A 25,056-nucleotide genomic window follows, 5' to 3' on the forward strand; every position below is an offset into this window, starting at 1 on the left:
AGCTGCAAGGAAGGACATACGGTTCTTCATTACATCGTTTAAAACAAAGTCGCTTACCGCTGTCTGTACCTATGTAGGCTTATATCTTTAATATTACACAACGGATTTTGATGCGGTTTTCTTTAATAGATAGATTGATTCAAGAGGAAGGTTTATATGTATAATACATGCACAATATAGTAGAGAAACACTGATCATTTTAGAGACATTTTGTAGTATATTTAGTATCAGTATTGCACCCGTGCGAAGCCAGGGCGGGTCGTTTTATGTCTAAAACGCACACAAGCCGCGCGCTACAACTAGTATGCAATAAATATCCTTATAGTCTTTCTACTTTTTTCATATAAATTTACATAAATAATTAAAAAAACCATACCAATTCCAAACCAACGACTTGATCTAAGTTAAATGTAAATTAGAAAAAACATACGACTTATTCTCGTCAATATGGATAGATTACTGTTTCGATACTGAATTTTTTATTAAACATCCAAACGAAACTGTCGATGTACTGTGAGAAATTCCGATTTCTACGTTTCATTTTTTGTTTCGTAATTGCGATTATTGCGTTGAATGATTCGGGAATGATTTTTTTGTTGCTGAACGCTTTGAAGTAATGATTGATCGTTATAAATTAAACATTATTATGTTCATTTTCGATTGTATTGCAGTGTCGAAGTCTGGTCGCTTAGCTGGATATTACGAATTCGAATCGGGACACGCACAAATGATCCCAGAGAGAAAAGATGAAGGAACGTCGTTAGAAAGTTGTCAAGATTTATCGAGAGTACCGGATCCTTGTTACTATATGTATTAAGTATATTTTAGTTTATATGTAACTTTTTAAAGGAGTTGTATATTTAGGTAATTTTACAACAGTAACAGCCTGTAAATTTCCCACTGCCGGGCTAAGGCCCTCCCTTTGAGGAGAAGATTTGGAGCATATTTCATCACGCTGCTCCAATGCGGGATATACACGTGTAGCCCAATTTTGCTGAAATTAATCGCATACAGGTTATCTCATGATGTTTTACGTCGAGCATGAGATGAATTATAAACACAAATTCAGCACATAGTTATTCAGTGCTTGCCTGGGTTTGAACCCACAATCATCGGTTAAGATGCAACTGTTCTAACCACTTGGCAATCTCGGCCCTTGAAAATAAAACTTGGTTCGAATTTATTGAAAATATTTAAATCAACAAAATAATTTTAACATATGCCAGGTGAAAAAACGAACGTACATACATACATACGTTCAAACATACAGACAGATTCTATACTATATAAACAAAATATAAAAGTAGTTTTAAAAATCGAAAGCGGTCGATTTTTAAAACTACTTTTAAAAAAAGAACGTCCAATGCAATAACTTCGAAATGAGTAAATAAATGTCCACACTGGAGGAAATGATTAAAGCATTTCTTTTATTTGCAACAATTTTACAACTTCTTCAAAGGAATAACATACATAAAAACACATTACCGCAGTGCGCAAAAACCCTTCCATTCAAAAAGAGAAGCAACACGATAATATTTTATTGCCTTTTGTTTTCAAATGTACTTCACTCGTAGAATACTATATTATTGTTGATTAGAAAACGACGCGTAAACTTGCACGCGAAAGTACTTACCTATCGAATGTTTTATACACTTCTGTCACCGAATGTCCAGAGATATGAGGAATAATACATTCTGTGCGTGAATGTACTTAAAATGATTAATATTTACATAATCTATATTCATAAATTTTATGCTGTTTTTGCTTCTAATTTTAAAATACGAACAGATTCAAACTGAAATAGATTTATATTTTAACAGCGACAACTCAATGAAACTTGTATAATCTACTAGATGAACCTGCGGCTTTACGCGCGCGAAATTTATAAAACACAAACTTCCTTCCCGTTTTATCCCCTTAGGGGTGGAGTTTCGTAATTTAAATTTGAATTTCGTAAAACATCGTAAATTCTTAGCGGATGTCTATACCCTATAAGGAACCTACCTGCCAAATTTCAAGTTTATAGGTGTTACAGTTTTTGAGATTTCGTGATTAAACAGTGAGTTCTGGATTGAAGGGTGAATGAGCCAGTTTGACTATAGGCAAGGGACATAACTAATTCATCAACCTTGAGATAGTTCTCAAGGTTTCGCTAGTTTAATATCATCAGTGAAGGGAAAAAAGGCTAAAGCAGCAAATAGTAATTTTGGAAAATAAAGTTTACTAACTCAACTTTAAGCCTCATTTTCCAAAAATACCGTTATGGCGCTTTCGACTTTTTTCGTGTCTATTAACCATTATATCTTTGTTATAAGGTATTTTGCTAGTGATTGTACAAACTTTTATAGGAAATGTATTACCATTGCACTATGTGTTTGAAAATGAAATGAATCGAATATAACGACTTCTGTACTCGAGTGTACAACATTTTACGATAAAATCTTTGACAATGTTTCAACTTTACAATATAAGAGGTGTTTTAAAATTATTTATAGAAGAAAAAAAATTAACACCCTGTAACTGTTTCACCGCTAAGTCTATGGATTTGAATCTGCAAAGTGTATCCACCAACCCACATTGGGGCAGCGTGTTGGAGTAATCATCAAACTTTCTCAGAGATGAGGCATTAGCCCAGCAGTAGAACATACATGTTACTTGGTACTTTTTACTTCAAGTCAAGGCGTCTCCGTTTGAGGAGTCAATTAGACTTTTTCCATTATAGTTTATAGGGTAGTTTACAAATAATGTACAGAGGTCGTCAATGGTACAGCGTATAGAGTAGTTCATAAATAGTGTACAGAGGTAATACAGAGTAAGTCAACTGTCAACCGTAGAGAACAATCGATTTGGAGGAAATTTTATTATTGTTAGTGTTTTATACCCACGACGCTGATTCAATGCGAGTTGGTGAAATAATATAATCACATTTTAATTATACGTAAAGTTTTTTTATAAACCTCGTTTGTCAAGAAGGCAGATGTAACGAAAATAACAAGGAAATATATATATGTCGTAAATATGTTCTGCAAATTCTGAATAGCCTCTAATAACCTCTCACAACCTCTAACAAGAGTATATAATATTATTGTATTCCGGTTCGAATAGTATCATCAGTGTAACTATAGGCACAAGGGACATAACATCTGTGTTCCCAAAGTTAGTGGCGCATTAGCGATGTAAGGAACGGTTGGTGACCACTTACCATCAGGTGGCTCGTTTACCTACTCATCTACATATATAACAAAACGAATAATTACTTTTCATCATCAAAACCCGAAATGACCTACCCAGATGTTGATCTTCGCTTAAGATTAAATCCAACCGCTGGGCTCTCGGCGCTCCACCTCGGGCTTATTAAGAGGCAGATGTTATATTCAAAATAATTAAGGCCAAGCTTTAATCACAATTAATAACAGATTAAAACTAACATAGATCCCATTTTCGTTAATGAACTAACCGACGCCTACAATATGAATATTACCAATGACTTAATATTCTTAGTGTAGCACAAGATTGATGCCACTCCTTGAACTTAGACTAAGAAAATTTGGAGCGGAGGAAGGGGGTGGGAATTAGCAGCCTGTAAATTTCCCACTGCTGGGCTAAGGCCTCCTCTCCCTTTGCGGAGAAGGTTTTTGGTGCTCCAAAAACCATATTCCACCACGCTTCTCCAATGCGGTTGGTGGATACAAATGTGGCAGAATTTCGTTGAAATTAGACACATGCAGGTTTCCTCACGACGTTTTCCTTCACCGCCGAGCACGAGATGAATTATAAACATGAATTAAGCACATGAAAATTCAGTGGTGCTTGCCTTGGTTTGAACCCGCAATTATCTGTTAAGATGCACGCGTTCTAACCACTGGGACACCTCAGCTCGGAATCCATACTAATACATAAAGAGATAAAAAATGTTTGTTTATATGTAGGGGTTACATTATTCTTGGGTGCTATAGGGTTCAAATTGTATTTATATAATAACATTTTCTTTATTAATAAATGGTGCTCGTGAAGCCGGGTCATTGACAGTTACGTATAACAATATCCTATTAAAATATATTATTAATATTCTTTCTTATTAATATCTAGCAACGTCATATTTTTAAGGCACTTACGTTATTGTAATTATTATTTGTAAAAATACTTGAAGGATGTGTGATATTCTAACACATCATACGTTAAAATAAGTTTAAATTAAATTTTCCTTGTTTCGTCATCGTAACATAACGTGTTGCGAGTATTTTGTATACAATTGAACGAAATAAACCTTTAAAAACACATTGAAAACTAACCATTCATTAAATAGCGCAAATTAAAGAATAAAAACCAATTCACGCTCGCATAAAGAAGTAAAAATATCATCCAATCAGTCCTGTCAAACTCGCATAATAACATCGAACGATCTCGACCGCTTTAAAAACCTTTTTTTTTTTTTTTATTTCAAACAATTAATCAAACGCGGCACGAAAAAAAACCTCCAAAACTCAAAAGTTCTGCATCCATGCATTGACGGACCTCCTTTCAGCAACTGTCAAAGTGACAGTTGATTTATGATTTTCCATTGTGGCAACACTCGTTCGTTATGGCGCGAAACCCATTTATATCGCTAATGACATTTAGAGTTATCTAAAACGGTGGATAATGAACGATGTACAAAAATATATAGCATAATAAACTACCTTCTTGTCGTATGTTTATAAATGTAATTTTTTTTCAAAGCTGTTATTACTTAATATTATAATTTATTTTTATCTGTAACGATTAAACAATTTACTATTTAATAATAATAATTAAAAATTATGATATCTTAATAAATACTTTTATGTATATTTATTGAAGTACCATAAAATACAAGTTCTGTAAAAAATATAGCTATTTTATTTTGCTAAGCTATTTATTTTTTTAGCGAGTAAATGGTCATATATTTTCATTTAATGCATGCACCCCGTATTATAATTAATTACATCATTAAATTAAAAGAAAGCATTATAAAAAACAAAAGTTCGTATTAATCTTGGACTTACAATTTGTTCCTTTGCAACAGAACCCATTAAGAAATAATAGTACGATATTTAAATTTCTTCACCGATACGACGTGTTGTATTGTATTTTTTACACAGCTTTGACCTTTGGCTTGTCTGTAATTACTTAGTATTGACTAATTGCTAACCCGAGATGGCCCAGTGGTTAGAACGCGTGCATTTTAACCGATGATTTCGGGTTCAAAGCCAGGCAGGCACCACTGAATTTTCATGTGCTTAATTCGTGTTTATAATTCATCTCGTGCTCGCCGGTGAAGGAAAACATCGTGAGGAAACCTGCATGTGTCGAATTTCAACGAAATTCTGCCACATGTGTATTCCACCAACCCGCATCGGAGCAGCGTGGTGGAATATGCTTCATACCTTCTCCTCAAAGGGAGAGGAGGCCTTAGCCCAGCAGTGGGAAATTTACAGGCTGTTTATGTTATGTTTATGACTAATTGCGTGAGCAATGTTAATAATTTTATTATACATATATTTGACACAGGGATAAATTATAGTCAGGAATAGTGTCAGGTATTAGTATATAGGTAACCTAATGGTAACCTATGTACTGTTTCTGACCTAGGACCTACCTACCTGACCTATGTACTATTCCAGGTATTAACCTGCACCAGACGCGAGCGAAGCCATGAATAGAAACTAGTTATTAATAAAATTAACAGATAATTATATGAAGTGTGTATTTTTTGTAGCAACCATGATATTCTATAGTTAAGAGTTCTGATTAAATAGATACGTTTAGAAATTTAACGTTATTAAAATGCATGATTTTTTTTTTTATTTTACATTATATATTTTAAATTAACTTCAGAGTTTTATTCTTACAAATATTTTATAAAAAATACATTGCCAATTAAAAATTATTAAATACATAACTTTTTTTCTAAATGTACCTCATACATGAGATTAAAAAATGCTCTTGGATTGGTTTTCGTTGACATATGTTAAGTTACTATTTTATTTACGTGGCAATACATTCATTCAATAGATAGGGGATTGAACATGTTTATCTCGACGAATATTGCTGATTCAAATTCGGAAAAACTTTAACTTTTTTATATATGTGTAAACCTCAAAACTGCTTAAAAGGGAGAGGAGGCCTTAGCCCAGCAGTGAGAAATTAACGGACTCTTTACTTATTTTGTATTTTTTTTTTATGATATCGGTTGGCGGACAAATTGGTCACTTGATGGTAAGTGGTCACCACCCCCCATAGACAATGACGTTGTAAGAAATATTAACCATTCCTTACATCACCAATGCGCCACCAACCTTGGGAACTAAGATGTTACGTCCCTTGTGCCTGTAGTTACACTGGCTCACTCACCCTTCAAACCGGAACACAACAATACTGAGTACTGTTGTTTAGCGATAGAATATCTGATGAGTGGGTGGTACCTACCCAAACGGGCTTGCCCAAAGCCCTACCACCAAGTCAGTTTTAGGGAACACGGCTACGATTCTTATAATAAGTGTCTATGAGAAAAATTACCATTTCAAATAAATAAAATGGTTTCTGTCCTGTTAAACTCTTTTACTAGAAATTATTAATTCAAAGTCTTCTGCCTCTCCCGACTTATGAGCTAAAGATTACAGCCTTTAGTTATTGTGTTTGTTAAGCTAAGTTATAAATATTATCATTTATTGTTTTATATTTATTAAATACATAATTATTATATTGTTATTTTATGTTTCAGCTCATAACGCCCAGTTTCCAACTCCGCAAAGTCAATAAATCCTTCTTGGGGCAAGGTATCCGTTTCTATAATAAAATTCCGCAGACATTTTTAACTTTGCCGTTTCATAAATTCAAATTATTTGTAAAAAATACATTGGTAAATAAGGCATATTATTCAATACAAGATTATATTGATGATAAAAAAACTTAGAGTTAAGACTTCCAGGCAGTATATATTACAAACATATATAATTGTATGTAACTAACACGACTGTATTTTTAAATGATGAAAAAGAGTAACTACTGAGTTTCTTGCCGGTGGTCTCGGCAGAATCTACATTCCGAACCGGTGGTACCATCACATAACATAGTTAAATGACGATTCAAAAGTCCTTGTAAAAGCCTACTCGAATAAAGTATATTATGATTGATTGATTTGAGTATTTATATTAAACATTAGCTTAGATTGTCACAGGCCGTCATAACTACATAGGGTACCGTATAAATCAGCGTTGGATTTTTGGAACACAACTTGAGAGCGGAATAGTACACGTATTTAGGAATCAATTACTGTCCTTCCTTACCAAATCTCTTTTTTTTTTATTTTCTATCCTTTTTTGTTGTTCTTTTGTAGATTAAGTAGTTTTATATTTTTCTTTTATAACTGTGCCGTGTCTTAGTATACATTTCTTTCATCCTTTAATATTTATCTGTCTGCTTTTCTATCAGAAAGATATATTTTAAAACTACCCAACAATACGTCCGGTATTCACAGCCGAACGGAGAGATTCAGGTGTAAGTTTTAGGATTATTCATTAAGATTTTGAGTAAATGGCTAGAATAGATTTGAAGATGTCGGATCTACGCTGACTTCGAGCTCATCTCCAAACCCATAGAAGTATATTACTATGTAAACGTTATATAACCCGCGTTCTCTCGCGCGAAGTCGAGGCCAATACTTAGTGATATATATCAAACGTTAAGAAATTATACTTTACTAGCGATCCGCCCGGCTTCGCACGGGTGCAATGCTTATACTAAACATACTACAGAATGTCTTATAAAGACATATACATTGTTTACAGCTGTTTTCAGTCAGTTCACGGTCATATTGATCTATATTAAATGCACATTGTATTTAAGGTACTTAGTTGGATAAGGATTAATGCTGTATTGCTTAAAATCGCTTCGTTAATAAAACACTATTTCTCGTAAACAGTAAAGAAGAAAACATGGTTATTGTTGGTTATCCCTAAGAGGTATATACCATCGCAGGCTTTTTTGTAGACCTTTTTAAGATGTAGAATACTGTAGTACATTATTTTGATCTATCTCGTAGGGTTTAACCAGCGTTAGCAATGTAAGCGCTAAACTTCTAAGATTATCAATGTTTCTCTACTATATTGTGAACGTTTAATACTTATAAACGTTCCTTCTTGAATGACTCTATCTATTAAAAAACGCATCAAAATCCGTTGCGTAGTTTTAAAGATCTACGCATACATAGGGACAGACAGACAGACGGAAGCCACATTGTTTAATACTATGGAGTGACGTATCTTAAGCAAATTACATGACATTAACAGTCTGTAAATTTCCCACCGCTGGGCTTAGGCCTCCTGTCCCTTTGAGGAGAAGGTTTTTGGAGCATATTCCACCACGCTGCTTCAATTCGGGTTTGTGGAATATACACGTGGCAGAATTTAGTTGAAATTAGACACATGCATGTTTTCTTTCACCGCCGAGCACGAGATGAATTATACACAAATTAAGCAAATGAAAATTCAGTGGTGCTTGCCTGGGTTTGAACCCGAAATCGTTGGATAAGATGTACGCGTTCTAACCACTGGGCCACTCTCGGTTCACTGTCTTAAGCAAATGGCTCGCACCAATAATCTTCAAAACCATATCGGTACAAAAAGTAAACAGCGTTAAAAAAATCATTTCAAACTAAATGCATCCAATCTTATAATGTACAAAAATACATTAGAATAGAATAAAAACATCGCACTCGGAAAGAAATCTTAAGTCAATATATTAAATTACAAAATGGCGCCGCAAAAATGTTGCCAGATTAAAAAATATAATGCATATTCGCCTTTTGTTATCTGTATCAATGTGTCTCTTAAACGCTGTTTCTTTTAACAACTTTGTTGTGTTTTTTTTTCAACCATTATTTTAAGTCGTTTAGGTCTTATAGCTTAGTGCCTGAATGAAATATTATTTTCTCTTTTTTTTTTATTTAAGATAAGGTACAGCTCTTTATAATTATAAATGGTTATTGCAGATTTAATGCTTTAAACTTTTATGATTTATTCAACAAAATTACGGACTACATATTGCAATAATTAAAATATACGTAATAAAAGATCACAGGATTGTAATTAGGGGTTCCAAACATAAATAAAATTATGAAAGGATACATTAAAAATATATATAAGAACCGCGATGGTACAGTGGTAAGATCACGTTAATATTAACCGAAGATTTATTTTTCGGAAAATATTGTGAGGGACCTTCTGTTCCGTAAATCTGCATGTGTGTTCTAACCCACATGGGAGCAGGGTTTAAACAAGCATGGCGCGCCATTTAGAGCCTTTACACTTACTTATCGGGCTCCTACCTCCAGGAATCTTCACGAGTACAATACACCAAGTTCATCACAATTGGATTAATGGGTTAACAATGCTTAGAACAAACATACAAAATTCATTCTTATGTATTAAGATCATAAACATACGACAGTTTTCGTAAGTCTGTAAGTGTCCGACTGCTGAGCTTAAGCCTCCGCCGGGAGAAGGTTTGGAGCTTATTCTACCACGCTGCTCCATCCCAAGTTGGTGGATTCACATGTGGCATTTCGTTGAAATTATACACATGCATGTTTCCTCACGATGCTTTCCTACATCTCTGAGCACACGGTGCTTGTCTCTGAACCCATTATCATCGGTTTCGACGCACGCGTTCTAACCTCAGAGCCATCACGGCTCTTTTATTTCACGTTAACAATTATATTTTTATACGTGCACTACAATTATGAAACGAAATGGACTTTGCATCCGGACATTTAAATAGCTGTTTTATTGCTTTATAAAAATCAATCATAAACAATTAATGCTTCCTTCCATAAAACCTATGCGTTATAAATTTATTATATTCTAGTTGTCAACAACGTCTTCGCTCGCTGTTTAGGGGTTTGTCGTCAGATTTTAACTAAAATTGATACAATTATTAGCATCCTTGCGGTTCAAACTTGCTTCCTACTAAATTTATCAAATTCGTTGCAGTGGTCAGCGGTTCAGTGGCAGAGATTAGTAGAAATCTACTTAAACCAAGTTTAATATTTCTTATGACAATGTCAAAAAGAAGGTTTGACCACTTACCACCGTGTGGCCACTTTGCACGTCCACTCTTTAATAAACTTAAATATAATACACGATTTTAATTCTTCATTTACAAGGTAACAATTTGGTTTTTTGACTGTCAAAATTCCACGACTTCTTCAGAATCATCTCAGACATATATGTATAAATACTATGTAGACTAAATAAAATACATTATAACATATGCAAAAATAGTTTACGTTATATATTAAAACCTCAACTGTTTACTATATTTATATACTTTCAGTTCTTTTATATGAAAATTTATTTGATTCTTCTTGTTTTATTTATTTAAAAAGTTTTGTTAGATCGCTTCCCAAACTTCAACATAATATAAAACAAAGTCGCTTCACGCCGTCTGTAGGCTAAGATCTTTTAAACTACGTAACGGATTTTAAAGCGGTTTTCATCGATAGGTTGTTTTAAGAGGAAGATATGTATGTATCATAAGCATGTATGATACAGGCATATTATAGATAAATGCCGAGAATTTCAACATTCCTAGAAAATAAAAAAACTTGTTTTTTTGTTTGTTCTATCTTGTATAAAAGTTGTATATAGAAACTTATTTTACTCACGTGAAACCGGGACGCGTAGCTAGTAAATAAATAAAATAATCGGCAAATTTAATTCCATAGTCTTACACGGCTCAACTATTTCAAGAATCCGGTCACACGAAAACCAAATTTTGTACACTTCATTGAATTAGTAATTTATTTAACCGCAAATGTTTAACATTAACCTACAACTTCTAAGCTACTCCAAAACTAACAATTTCTCGAAATTAAAACTTTACAAAGAACCATACCATAATAAATTTAAAAATAACTACCAAGTGTGAACAACTTTTAGCCAATGTAACTGAAAATGAAGCAAACGAAACAGCACCTCTATCCAAACGGGATAGAGTTGAAATTCATTTAAAAATCATCATATCGAGCGCAAACATAAATTGTAAATTAAAAGCCTCACGCTGCCACAGTATAAAACTGGACAGCAATAAACGTTGAATTTGGAAAAAATATACATAACATATCAAAGGAAAACCAACCGTGATACAATACAGATAAGATTGGAATTCGTTGAACAGTCTCCATTACACGGTATAACTTCGTAATGACGTCACAGCGCTATCATACGTCTTAATCTGGTGATAACAGGGTATTTTTATGAGTCCAGTACAACGTAAATGGACTTGAGTTATCTATGAGTGCTTTCGTTTGTTTTTATGAGAGCGTGTTATGGACATTAAGCAGACAGATAAAGTGACGAAAACTGACTAAGATGACGAAACTGTCTTGCGAAAATGTTATGAAATCCAAGCATTTTGGTCTAGCGTACTATTTTTCACGCATGGGAACTTTCCGAAATCGACCAGGATAATCTTACCCAGTAAATCTAGGATGCTTTGGCACGATTTATCTAAATTTACTCTCATAATCATAACATAATCAGCCTGTAAATTTCCCACTGCTGGGCTAAGGCCTCCTCTCCCGTTGAGGAGAAGGTATGGAGCATATTCCACCACGCTGCTCCAATGCGTGCTCAATTTACTCTCACAACGTCGATATCATACATTCCATTCCAGGTGGAACATTAGTCATATCTTAAGATTACTGGTAAACTGGCTAAACTAACAAGATATTTATTTTATAATATCCGGAACCAAAATATATGTTAAAAACTTATATTATTCCTGAGTGCTGTGGGTATAAATTGTATGTATGTACATTTTTGTACATATATCTAATTTATACATGTTCCTTGTTGATAAATCGCACCAGAGCAAACCCGAGGCGAGATATACACTCTAGTTAAAACCTGTAATATTTGAATTATGAACTTTCTTTATTCTGATTGTTTTTCCTTATAATTCTAAGCCCTAAATACGGTTTCTTGTGAGCTAGATGCCTCTCAGTATTATATCTTAATAAATATTATAAAATTATTAGAAAACGATTGCAGTGATTTAAAAGGCAAAAAACAATGAATGTTGCATTGCACGAATTTATTTAATATGTATATTTCAACGGATTATAAAAGCACTTATAAATACCACTAGTATTATTTTGGAGGGCATGGAATTGGTTTCCTGGTAGGAGGCGGTGGTGGTAACTCATCCTTGCAAGCCAATTTCTCTCTCATAAGAAATTCTTTACCGCACCATTTATTATAAACCGCTATGAAAACTTTACCAAACGTATAAGTCACGTTTCTGAATATATCATCAGTTTCCTGTGGAAAGCATAAGGCACCAGCTGATATAAACCCAAGACTCGTGAAGAATATGCGCCTCGGTATACCACCCCCTCCACCTAGAATGTATCCAGCTGTACCACCAAAAGCAACCGTGACCTGTCTGATCGGTAAATTCTTTGGATCTCTCATGCTTTGTTTGAAATCTTTCCTTGCGTTGCGGATAACATTGCAGGTGTTAAAGTATTTCTCTTCTACAAAACATTTGGCTTCGCAGATGTTCCTTGCAATTATATGTCTGTAGCATTTGACATACGGGAGTAAGGATCGATGTAACAGTTTGACGTTAGCGTCTGGGCATTTCTGGTTAGCTTCTAAATGGTCCTTATATTCGTAATGCGGACTTTTGTACAGGGGTAAGTCAGTATATTTCATTGACGGTGGCTTCTGTGGTGTTTCTGGAACTTTCGCCGCTTCGACCACCGGAATCAGGCGGAAGTTCATACCAATTAAAGCTGTCTTCAATGCTTCTATCCATAATCTTCCAATAATATATAGATCTCCAGATAAAACGTATTTAAATGAATTATTGGATTCGTTATTTGTATCAATTTCGTCGCTAGTGATTTTTCGGTCTTGTTTCTTCTCTATTCGGTTACCGGTAAGGCGAGATTTCATCGCACGTCGATTTTTTATTTTTTAATAATATTTACGATTAATTTTGCGTTAAATTCTTCATTAATAACAATATGACGTGTGACATTTGTCATGATTTGATAGATAAATAATTAGCTATAAAAATGAAAACTTTTTTGTGACGTTACATTTGAAATTGTTATTGATTTAAAAAAGATTATTTCACACATATCATTCGATCTGAAGTTCGTTCACGCTGAATGTCAATTGACAGCTGATATCGTTCCGAATCGAATCGAAATCGTTTCGGAATCGATTAAGCGAAGCAATTCACGGATTGAACGAAAAAAGTCGTAACTGCAGATTCATACACCACGTATCCCATTTCTAGTTAGCAAAATTATTCTTATACCTCGCCAAATGTGTTATGGCTCTTATTTCTATTGGCGGAGAGTATAAAATTACTTTGCTAGATCGATTCTGCGTTGTAAAAGCGTTTGGATCGTTATAAATGGAAGATAATGGTTCGGTACAGTTCAGATGAAGAATCCTGTGTCTAGCTTAAACTCGATTTTACAAATACGCTGGATTTAAAAAAAAAAGCATAAAAGAATAAATAAATTTATGTAATCCAGGGTTTTCTTGAAAAATCTTTGGCTCTGGTTAAATAAATAAGATATTCATTTAAATAAGATCGACAAACCATTTTAAACAACGAAGAGTTCAGGCGTTTTTCGTGCTTTCCGAGGCATGGGAGCATGTATACAAAGGGTCCGGGCCCGAAGAGATTTCCGACAGAAATACTTAATATTTTTTATCAGCCCAACCTGAACTACGAACCCAGAACCTCGGGATCTGTGGCTGTCCTGCATAGACGACATAAACTACGAAATATACGAGAAAAATAACTTGAGTCTAAAGGATTCACGTGATAGGAATTTATAAAAAAAATCTATTTATAGAATAAACATGAGTTATATAAGTCCGTACATTGAGCAAGTAATTCAAATGTACAGCGGATATACGAGCTAGTATGTTTGTTTGAGCTCGTTCATGATAGACAAGCATAGGTCTTTGTTTTTAAACAATATTATCAAATTAGCCTCAAGCTTACATTGTACAGTAATTTATTATAATTCTTATCCAACTTCACCATAGAGTATTAATCTTTATTGGATGAATAATATGGATCTTAGCCAAGAGTCGGTTCGATTTCGAATATTTAAGATTCGATTTTTAAATGTTTTTGTTTTTATGAATCGTACCGTTCCTAGAATATTTGTCCAAAAAACTGTTGCGAAGTGTAGAACGTGAATTATTGTTAGGAGAAAGAGATTATTAAACATGATTATTAGTAAAACATAGCGCCGCTGTTCCAAGGTTCTGTGGACAGTATAACACACTTTCTAGGAATAATAATGAACCCGATATTGATAGTTACAACTTGTCCAAATTCAGAGTACTTTACTTGGTGGTAGGATTTTGTGTAAGCGCATCGAGCAGCAATAATGAGTATTTGTTCCAGTTTGAAGGGTGAAAGAACCAGTATAACTACAGGCTCAAGAGACATAACATCTTAGGTCCCAAGATTGGTGGCGCATTGATGATGTAAGGTTTGGTTAACATTTATTACAGCACTAAAATCTAGTGGTCAGCAGTGGTGACCATCAGGCGGCCCATTTGCCCGCCAAAATATAACGTAAAAAAGATTGTGTCACGCTAAACTTTTAACCTAACACACAAAGATTTGTTTGATTAATAAACTTATTCTTAATTTTGAGTTTCTAATTAATATTTGATTTTTACTTCTGTGTATTATTTTTTCACTTTTCATTTTAATTACATTTAAATATTTTTTGCGTAATAGTGCATGCTGTGGTCTCCTCGGTGGATCTCCGTGGTTTGAACCCGCAATCATCAGTTAAGATGTGTGCGTTCTAACCACTGGGCTAACTTGGCTCCTAAAATTGTTTAATTTTAAGAATATGATATTCGTCTGTATCATATCTTGGAGACTTATAAATAAACTACATATAAAAGTTTCGCACTAAATAAGGATCTTTTTTACAATTTTGGTCACGATAGCCATGCTTAACTATGCACATTGCGAGTGTGTGCATACACAGACAGACACACTATTCTCCTTACAGCCATAATCCGATATAACGAGAACTTATCACGAGACGTCCGAAAAGAATTCATATAATATGTACGAGAATATTAAATACCCTTGTCACTTTAATAGTCTAAATTTAAAGATGGCGGAACTACCAAACGCATCTCTTTAAATAAAGATATTATATACTAAAACCTTCTCCGAATCACGCTGCATCTTCCGGTATAAGTTTAACGTATATTTGTTTAGTATTTTTTATTTGACATAGCAAATTAACGACTCATCATTTATTAGTACCGCAAAACATCGCGTTTATTCAAAAGATCTTTTAGGAATTTCTATACCTATGACGGGTTTTGTTTTGATTTCATTTCATTGTGAACTGCAAGTCGCTCATCTAAATTTGGCGCCAAAACGATGAAATATTATTGAAATTATTATTTTTTTCTTATACAGCCTTATGACCGCTCTTTAACCGGTCAGCAACTTTTGTTCTCTCTCTAAAATTAATTCTTTGTAAAATTGTAACAATTTAGTAAATTGCAATCAAGAATCGTCTTTAATTTCCTGCACATCTACGGCTGCAGCTCTTCAATATGAGACCATAACCGATGTTTCACGTGCAGCTTTCGTCCCATAATCACAAAAATCGGCTTAAGCTATTAATATATAGATGTTGACGTTTTCATTTTTTTTTCTTATAGAAACATGCGAACGAAACTGCAATCAAGAATCCTCTTTAATTTTCTACAGCTAGAGCACTTCAAAATGAGACCATAACCGATTTTTTATATGCAGCCATATTTCAATAATCACTGGAACAAAAATCGGTTTACGCTGTTAATATATACGATAGATCTATTCAGAATGTTGCGTTTTAATTTAAATGTGAACTTGTTAACTATTTTTATTGAGAACGCGTTCAAATGCTCTACTGCTGGGCAAACCCCCCTTTTTTTTACGAGGACGAAATGCATTTACGCATGCCGCCCGGTCGGAGGACCGGGGCGGCTATGTGGGACTCAACCGGGATCTAATGCCCCGTGCCTGGGCACGCTGATGCTAATGCCCTGTCCTACCCACTAAAACCATCCTCGGGTTTCCACCATGCTGCCGAGTGGTAAGGCCACGGGATCGCCAAGGGCATGCAACCGCGACCCCACCAGCGGCAGCCGCCGTAAGGCGGCTGAATATTCATGGAAAGCGCGCCTAGTGCGCGCCTTCCTCCTCATCCTCCACGTGGGAATGTGGCGAACTCACCCGAGTCCGCCACTGGAGGCTGGGCGTCAACGAAGCTGACGCCCTACAGCGGATAAAATGGTAGGCTCCGCCTCTGACTGCCGGTGTAAAACCCCTTGATGCTCGAGTAGCGAGCCCTCCCACTACCTCCTAGCCAACGAGGCCACTCACATGGTCCGCCCTGACGCCGATCAGGTACCTACCAGGAGCAGCCCCGCGGCATCCCTCCCACCAGTCTTAGCCGTGGCCGATGAGCAAGCTCAAGCCGGCCCCGTTGCCCAGGGTACACCACGAGGAGGTGACTGACATGTACCCCTGAGCAAACCCCCTTAAGTAAGTAATAAATAAATAAATATTGGACAACATCACATACATTACTCTGATCCCAATGTAAGTAGCTAAAGCACTTATGGAAAATCAGAAGTAACGACGGTACCACAAACACCCAGACCGAAGACAACATAGAAAACTAATGAACTTTTTCTACATCGACTCGGCCGGGAATCGAACCCGGGACCTCGGAGTGGCGTACCCATGAAAACCGGTGTACATACTCGACCACGGAGATCGTCAGAATAAGAATAAGAAAAAAAAAAAAAAAACGAAATTCCACAATAAAATCACCTCCACGAAAAACATACTCAGTATTCTCAAACAAAATCGTAAGTAACTCTCTGTTGTATTGCTTCAAATATTATATACAGACCATTGTTTTTCTGAACGCTCTTTGTAATTTTATTTTAACGAGGATATATTGTGACTGGATGTGACATACAATACTTGGTGGTAGCTTGTCTGTCTGGGTAGGTAACACCCACATATCATGTATTCTAACGCTTGTCGTTGTGATCCGGTTTTGCTGGTGAGTAAGCCAGTGTACAGGTAGAAGGGGGATTTTAGCTCCTAGGTTAGGAAGCGCATTCATATTTCTTCAAACGTCAAAGTGTGGTGGCCTCCAACAGGTGGCCTATTTTCCTATCCGCCTTCATACGTTATAAAAACGTTTAATAATATATATATATATCAAAACATATACAATAATGTCTAAACACTGCGTCTTAAAATGTGCGTAAGAGGTTTTTTACCCACACAATAACGTTGATAGCACACAGATAATCACAGATATCCTTACGTGATAAGTACACACATACGTACAGTTTATATTGGTAAACTAACAAGCGACTTATTTAAAACATTGTATTTATTAACAGTATATAGAATCATGTAATATACATATACAAGTACAAAAAAACTCATATAATATTTATTTACTTACAGTAATTTATTATATATATATATTTTTAATTTAAGTATAGAATCTAAATACACAACACAACGATCAAGTTTGATCGTCCATCGGTAATTATATGACATACTTAATTTCTTCTCTTGAAAACACATATAGATAAAGAAAATTATATTAACAGTCCGTACAGATCCCACAGCTGGGCTAATACATCTTATCAAGAATGAAGTAAAAAATAAAATTAACCAATATTAATATCATAAAATTTGTTACATAAGTCATTTAAACAAACAGTTTTAAAACGTCAATTTACAGTATTGTATGTAACGTCACCATCAGTTCGTAACGTGTCCCTAGCCACATCTAGTAACGCTCTATATCAAAAAGTTTCTGATACGCCCGAAGCAGTTCTGAACAATAGGCGATTACTTTTACTGCTCATTGTAGTTAAAACATCGGTTCTTCTCGTTAACTGTACGTTAAAATTTTATTATGAACGCGAAAATTTGTTTAAACGTCTGAAGATGGTTTTATATATTTCTTTCAAGCAATTACGTGTGACGATATCTTTAGGTCATATCGTGAAATAAAATCACCACATGCTTTAATGGTTAGATAATAATCCTCCTCTTGAGAAGGTTACTACTTCGTGGTAGGGATTTGTGCAACCCTGCCTGGGTAGATACCACACACTCATCAGTTGTTCTACCGCCAAACAGGAGTTCTCAGCTGTGTTCCGGTTTGGAGGGTGAGTGAGCCAGTTTGAATACAGGCACAAAGGACATAAGATCTTATTTCCAAAGGTTGGTGGAGCATTGGCGGTGTAAGGAATTATTAATATTTTTAACAAAGACCATTGTCTATCGGCGGTGGTGCTCACTATCCATCAGGTGGCCCATTTGCTCGTCCACCAACCCATATCATAAAAAGTTTGTTTCCACCACGCTGCTCCAATGCGGTTTGGAGGGTACACATGTTGCACGTTTTCATTTTCATTTTAATTTCAGCCTATATCCTTTATGTATGGGCTATCTAGCACTGAAAGTTCTTTCAAATCGGACTTGTAGTTCCCGAGATTAGCACGTTCAAACAAACAAACTAAGTTAAGCTTTTAATCTTTATAATATTGATATCGATAAATACAAATAAATCACATGAAAACTCAGTGGTGCGGGCCCGGATTTGAACCCGCATCGACTTAGATTCACGAGTACTAACCTCTAGGTCATTACGGCTCTTAAATGGTAGCAATGATAAAAAATAGCCATAAGAAACGATAGTTCATCTCCGGGTTTTCTTAAGAACAGCGATAAGTTAAGTGTAATGCATCTAACGTATCCCAATATTACATATGCGTAAGTAACTCTGTCTGTCTGTTGCTTTATTACGGCCACACGGTAACAACCTGTAAATTTCCCACTGCTGGACTAAGATCTCCTCTCACTTTGAAGTTTTGGATGATATTCCACCGCGCTGCTCCAATGCGGATTGGTGGATACACATATGGCAGAATTTCGTTGAAATAATCGGTTAAGATGCACGCGTTCTAACTGGGCCATCTCGGTTCCTACGGCTTACCCTGAAATTTGGCATGAAAGACAAAGGATAATTCTTTTATACATGACACCAGAACCAACCCCTTAAACGCGAGCGGAGCGACGGGACAACTACAATCTAATAAAATAAATTAAATGTGAAAAAAAACATTTGTTCAAATTCTTAGTAATACAATAAGAGCTTTTAAAATTGCAAGTTCCTTGTAATGTTGACACTTTAATAAAGCTCTGTTATTGGGGTTTGGTGTATCGAAGTGTGACTTGTTTCACTGAAAGACATTTTTAAATGGAAGTTCGATTCTCGGTTGGACTAATATATTTTAATTTCAATTATGAAAGTGTTTAAAAATAAATAGGCACATGTCATAAAAAATTTAAAAAGCATATAAAAAAGCATTGACAAATAAGGCATATTACTCAATACAAGATTATACTAAAGATAATAAAGCGTGGACTTGTATCTTCTACTTCTAGAAGACTTCTAGGCAGGATATATAAAAATATTAATTGTTGTTAACTGACATCTGGAATTAAGAGCAACTACTGAGTTTCTTGCCGGTTTTTCTCGGTAGAATCGACTTTTTGTCGAAGACCTTCTACTTCAGTACCGATGGTAGCTTTAAATTTAATTCAACAGTATAACATGACGATTCGCAAGTGATTTTATGAGCCTACTTGAATAAAAAGTATATTGATTTAATTTGATTGATTTTAATTTAATAGTACAACCCAAAAATATTTTAATATAGTTTTAAAGATACATTTTTAGTAACATAATGTATAAATTATTTGTCTCTTTAGACAAATTTGTATATATAAGCATCCCGTGGACAGCAAGCCTATGTTTTGTAAGCCATCTCTGAATGCTTTAAGATATATTGGATTCTCTGAGTACCAAATAATTTTCAAGCCCTGCCAAGGTACTAATATTAATTTTGAAGCACTTGCCCTTAATACAATTTATGTCGGCACTAACGCCTAACCCTCAATGTCACGGTATTTAGTCACTGGCCTAATAAAATGAACCCGCGAGCGTGACAAGAGTATCGATAAATAATCGATAAGATAATCGATAAGATATTCGATAACCGATACTGAAAAAATATCGACAAATTATTATTATTCCATCTTTTTTATATATATTTTTTTATGGCATTGGTTGGCGGACGAGCTTATGGGCCACCTGATGGTAAGTGGTCACCACTGCCCATAGACAAAGGCGCTGTAAGAAATATTAACCATTCCTTACATCACCTATGCGCCACCAACCTTGGGAACTAAGATGTTATGTCCCTTGCGCCTGTGATTACACTGGCTCACTCACCCTTCTAACCGGAATACAACAATACAGAGTACTGTTATTTGGCGGTAGAATATCTGATGAGTGGGTGGTACCTACCCAGACGGGCCTGCACAAAGCCCTACCACCAAGTGTATTAATAGAGTAAACCCATTTTTGTCCCAGTGATTATGGAACGTTGACTGCATATAAAAAATCAGTAATAGTCTCATTTTGAAGAACAAGAAAGCATGCATAGATGTGCGGAAAATTGTTGTGCAGGTTGCAATTTACTAAATTGTTACGATTTGACAAAGAATTAATTTTATAGAGCAGAAAAACGTTTTTTTTTTTGTGACAAACGAGCAGGAGGCTCACCTGAAAAAAGTTACTGGTTGCTAAGAAAAAATAAAATGAAAACGTAAACATTCTAACTGAACTAATGTATACTAATTTTGACACCAAATGTAGATAAGTGACTTGCAGTTTCATTCGAATTGAAATCAAAACAAAACCTAATTAATATTGGAATTAATAGTAAATTTCATGCAAAATACTTGCTATTAACATAACAGATAAATAGTCCACTGCTGGGACAATGCCTCATTAAAGTACGACTAAGTAAATTTCGTGCTCGGATTGAAAAGGTCGTTAGGAAGTCATGACATCAAATTGAAACGGCAGTCTACGGTTACAGTTGCCGTCCTTTTAGAAGTAGATACATCAATCAGCTGGATATATATTGGTATATACCTACCTAATATTATAAATCAATAAGTTTGTTTTCTTGTTACGAGTTTACGTGTTAACTACTATTTCATCATCAAAACAGCCACGCATTCAAAAACTTCTATGCATGTGTTAGGGTTGTTCTTTTTTATCAAACAGAGCATATGGGCCACCTGATCTTCCCTCACATCTCCAAAGCGCCACTAACCTTGAGAACTAAGTTATTATATCACTTCAAATATGAACAATACAAAGTATCACTGGCGGTTGAGTATATGGTGCGTGGGTGGTACCCCGACGGACTTGCCCAAAGTCCTGCCACCAGGTTTTCTGTACCTGGTTAAGTCAAGACATTAAAGTGTAACAAACATATTTCAAACATTATTCAACAGATTACAACTCTCGAATTAATATTTAAATAAGTGTTAAACTATAAAAAATCATACACCTTAAAAATTCGTCGCGGCTGTCCGTCGTAAACAAAGATCGATGACGTCATAAAAAAATTGTAAGACCATAAATTATGTGGAGCATTCATAAAAACCGGGTTCGAACCGGCTACCTGAGTTGTGTAAGAAATGACCCAGACTCGATTCACAAAAATGTATCAAAAAAAATTCTTAAGTCGGCCCGGTCACTGTATTTTAACAGACTATTCAAGTTTAAAATGTTGTTGAAATATGACACACAAGCTATACCGGCTTTGTTATTAGTAAAATTGGAATACAATTCATTCAAGTAGGCTTTTACAAGTATTTTTGTACTATCATTAATATTCTGATGGTAGTGATGTACCCTGACCGACTGTGGCCAGTCTCAACGGAGACTAGAACAGACATACTATAGAGCAAGTGTGTGCAGTAATACAGAATATATCTAATTAAATTTCATGTAATTCAAACATTCGCTCTAGACACAAGTATCAAGATTGTAGTGCTGACAAATAACGGTTGTTAGTTATAGACATCATTATTATACAATAAATTAACATAAAATATACATACCCATATAAAAATGCACTATCTATTACAAAGCTCTGGATACCAAGCTATGGAGGGGACGGTAATCATACATGACAAGAGGATAACAGGCGCCGGACAAACGGTTTTACGTGTTTCCCGAGGCAGAGATGCAACAATGCCATTTCCGATCTTAGAGTACTAAGGATTTCTTTAAAGAAAACTTCACTTGGTGGTACTTGGTGCCAACTATTCTTGAGATATTCTGCTGCCAAACATTGATATTTAGTATTACCCTGTTTTGGTTTGTAGGGCGAGTGATCCAACGTAACTACACAAGGGACATAACATATGGGCTCCCAAGGTCGGTGGCGCTTTGGCAATGTAAAGAATGTTTGATATTTCTTACAGCGCTAATATTTATGGGCGGTGGTGACCAATAAACATCAATTCAATTCGCCCGTCCGCCTACCTATACTATAATAAAAAAAAAAACTAATAAATTTTATTTGTCCGATTTCAGATTTTAACCCAAAATTAGAAGTACAACTGCTTCTATAAAAATAATCACTAGGGTTTTTTATTACGCGGAGCTTCGAACGCTAATCCCTCTTCAGGGGAAGATGCTTCTTCAAACCCGACCTTACATTAATATTCTTGTACAAATATCAAAATAATTTCAACATATTAATAGCACAACACAATGCGAACATTTCGTAAGATAAAATGACTCAGCGCATCGACAATTCACGACCATCGATGTTGCCGAAACAACGAATGACAATCGATACTCTGTGTTTAATATACATTGCCGAATGGCAAAGCTTGTTGAATCTTAAAGCTAGTTGAAGAATTGAAGATACGAATCCTGATCATGCAATAACACGTCAGAATCACGGTTACATCATCAGGATTCCTCCTGACATCCTTCCAACGAAGTATCAGTATCCATAAGAGATTATAATTACACGATTTGGAATAGAGACTTTTGTGGTTTATCTATTGAGACATTTTACTAGCTGTTGTTGAGCTACATTCCTGACCCTCGGAACATATAAAGCATTTCTTTCAGTCGTGTCCGATTGCTATCTAATCGCAGAATTAAAACTGAATTTGGATACACACGCCTACAATATAACATCACCCACACATATGACTGCTCATTGAGATTGATTGATATAGCATTCAACTAATCAATAAAAAATAAAAAATAAATAGCAGCTTGTAAATCCAACTGCTGGGGTAACGTCTCCTGTCCCTTTAAGGTTAAGATTTGTAGATTATTCTACGACGATGCTCCAATATGAGTTGGTGGTTACACTTGGAATTTCATTGTAATTAGACATATGTATGTTTCCTCACGAGGTTTTCCTTCAATTTGCACACATGAGTTCAGTTGTGCCTGGATGTGAACCCGCAATTATTCGTAGAAATGTTTAGTGAGATAGTTTATGAAAGACATACACATATTTGTTTAAACATATTCCGCAATGAATTTTAAAGTACCAGGCTCACATAAAATATTAGTAGTCGTTTATAGTAACGGATTTGTCTTACGATTTTTTTTTATAATGAAAGATGGTCAAAGGCTGTGTTCATATGATCTCGTGATAAGTGATCGACTTTTACTTTCGCATTTGAAGGCATTGTTTATTGTTTAAATGGAACTTTTTTAATTATTATTTTTTTATCTATTGATAGATCTATAATTAATACCACGAACTGAATGCCCTGGTCAAATGGGCTTATAAGGCTGCAGATTTCAAAGGCCTTGGTTTTATCCTCGGATCGAGTCCATAAAAAGATGGATTCTGTCAAGAAATCCTCAAATTCAAACAGAAAGATGGTAGTTACCATTACGGGTCTGTTCTGTTTGTTATGTAAGATTGGTACCCACTAAAACTCCTGAAGATGGTCACGGAGTATTTCTTCACATAGTGAGAGATCCGTTCTTAGATTCGTATTCACCGACCACAACTGAGCCAAGTTCTGTTCAGAGATAGAGAGTTATCTCGGTTCTTCTAATGCGTGCAGCATCAGCAATCAAGCTTTAATGGAGCGTAGTGGATAATGACCTAAGCCTAATAAAGGCCAAACAAAGTTATATTTTATATAGACAAGTTTTTTTTTTAACTATTAATTAAATAAGGGTAAGTGGATTGGCAAATCAGTCATCTAGTCGAGGGTGGATATCTCTACACATATATACTTAGTGAAACATCCCTTACGTCATCAATGTGCCACCACCTTGAACACTGTCATGTTATATCCCTTGAATCTGTAGTTACACTGGAATAATTCTAATATGTGATGAGTGGTCAGTACGAATTTAGCTGATATGCCCCAGTTTTTAGAACACCACTGAATCTTCATGTGCTTAATTTGTGTTTATAATTCATCTCGTGCTCGGCTATAATATCAACGAAATTTTGCCACATGTGAATCCACCAATCCGCATTGGAGCAACGTGGTGGAATATGCTCCTAGCCTTCTCCTCAAAAAGGGAGAGGAGGCCTCAGCCCAGCAATGGGTAAATTTACAGGCTGTTACTATAGCACGGTTACCACCAAGTCATTATCGTATTGTTCTCAACTTTTAACTTTGGTAAAGTTTAATATCGTTTCTATAAAATAAACCAAAACTCCCCCCCTCCCTAATTACATAAATCCCGCCTTTCTATTGATATCAAATTAATTCCAAGTCATTAGATTTCAAAGGGAGCTCGAACCAACGCTTCCGAAATATCGAAAATATTTCCTTTCAGAAAATGTTTTGTGTGAGAATAAACAGAGAACCGGTTTTTTTTTTTAATTTATCGTCAATATTTTATATCAATGACGTAATGTGTTCAAATATTTATAAAATTTTTGTTCTCTTATAATATAAGCTGTAATGTTATATATAATGTAATATTTCATATACTAGCTAAGCGTCATCGCTAACAAATAAAAATAAATAAAAAAACCGGCTTTTCAACTTAGATTCATATATGAT

At 35.1% G+C, this 25,056-nt stretch overlaps 2 protein-coding genes across 2 annotated transcripts in view; both read right to left on the reverse strand.

Moving 5' to 3' along the window:
* Positions 1-25,056, reverse strand: part of LOC113391876 (ephrin-B2a) — a 259,093-nt gene that overhangs the window by 171,594 nt on the left and 62,443 nt on the right. The gene's annotated exons all lie outside the window — the stretch shown is intronic.
* Positions 12,144-13,039, reverse strand: LOC113391913 (uncharacterized). Its single transcript, XM_026628042.2, has one exon. It carries the CDS (start codon positions 12,978-12,980, stop codon positions 12,171-12,173), a length of 810 nt encoding a protein of 269 aa, XP_026483827.2. The 5' UTR covers positions 12,981-13,039; the 3' UTR covers positions 12,144-12,170.

Source organism: Vanessa tameamea, chromosome 28 (assembly GCF_037043105.1).
Source record: "Vanessa tameamea isolate UH-Manoa-2023 chromosome 28, ilVanTame1 primary haplotype, whole genome shotgun sequence".
Classification (NCBI taxonomy): Eukaryota; Metazoa; Arthropoda; class Insecta; order Lepidoptera; family Nymphalidae; genus Vanessa; species Vanessa tameamea.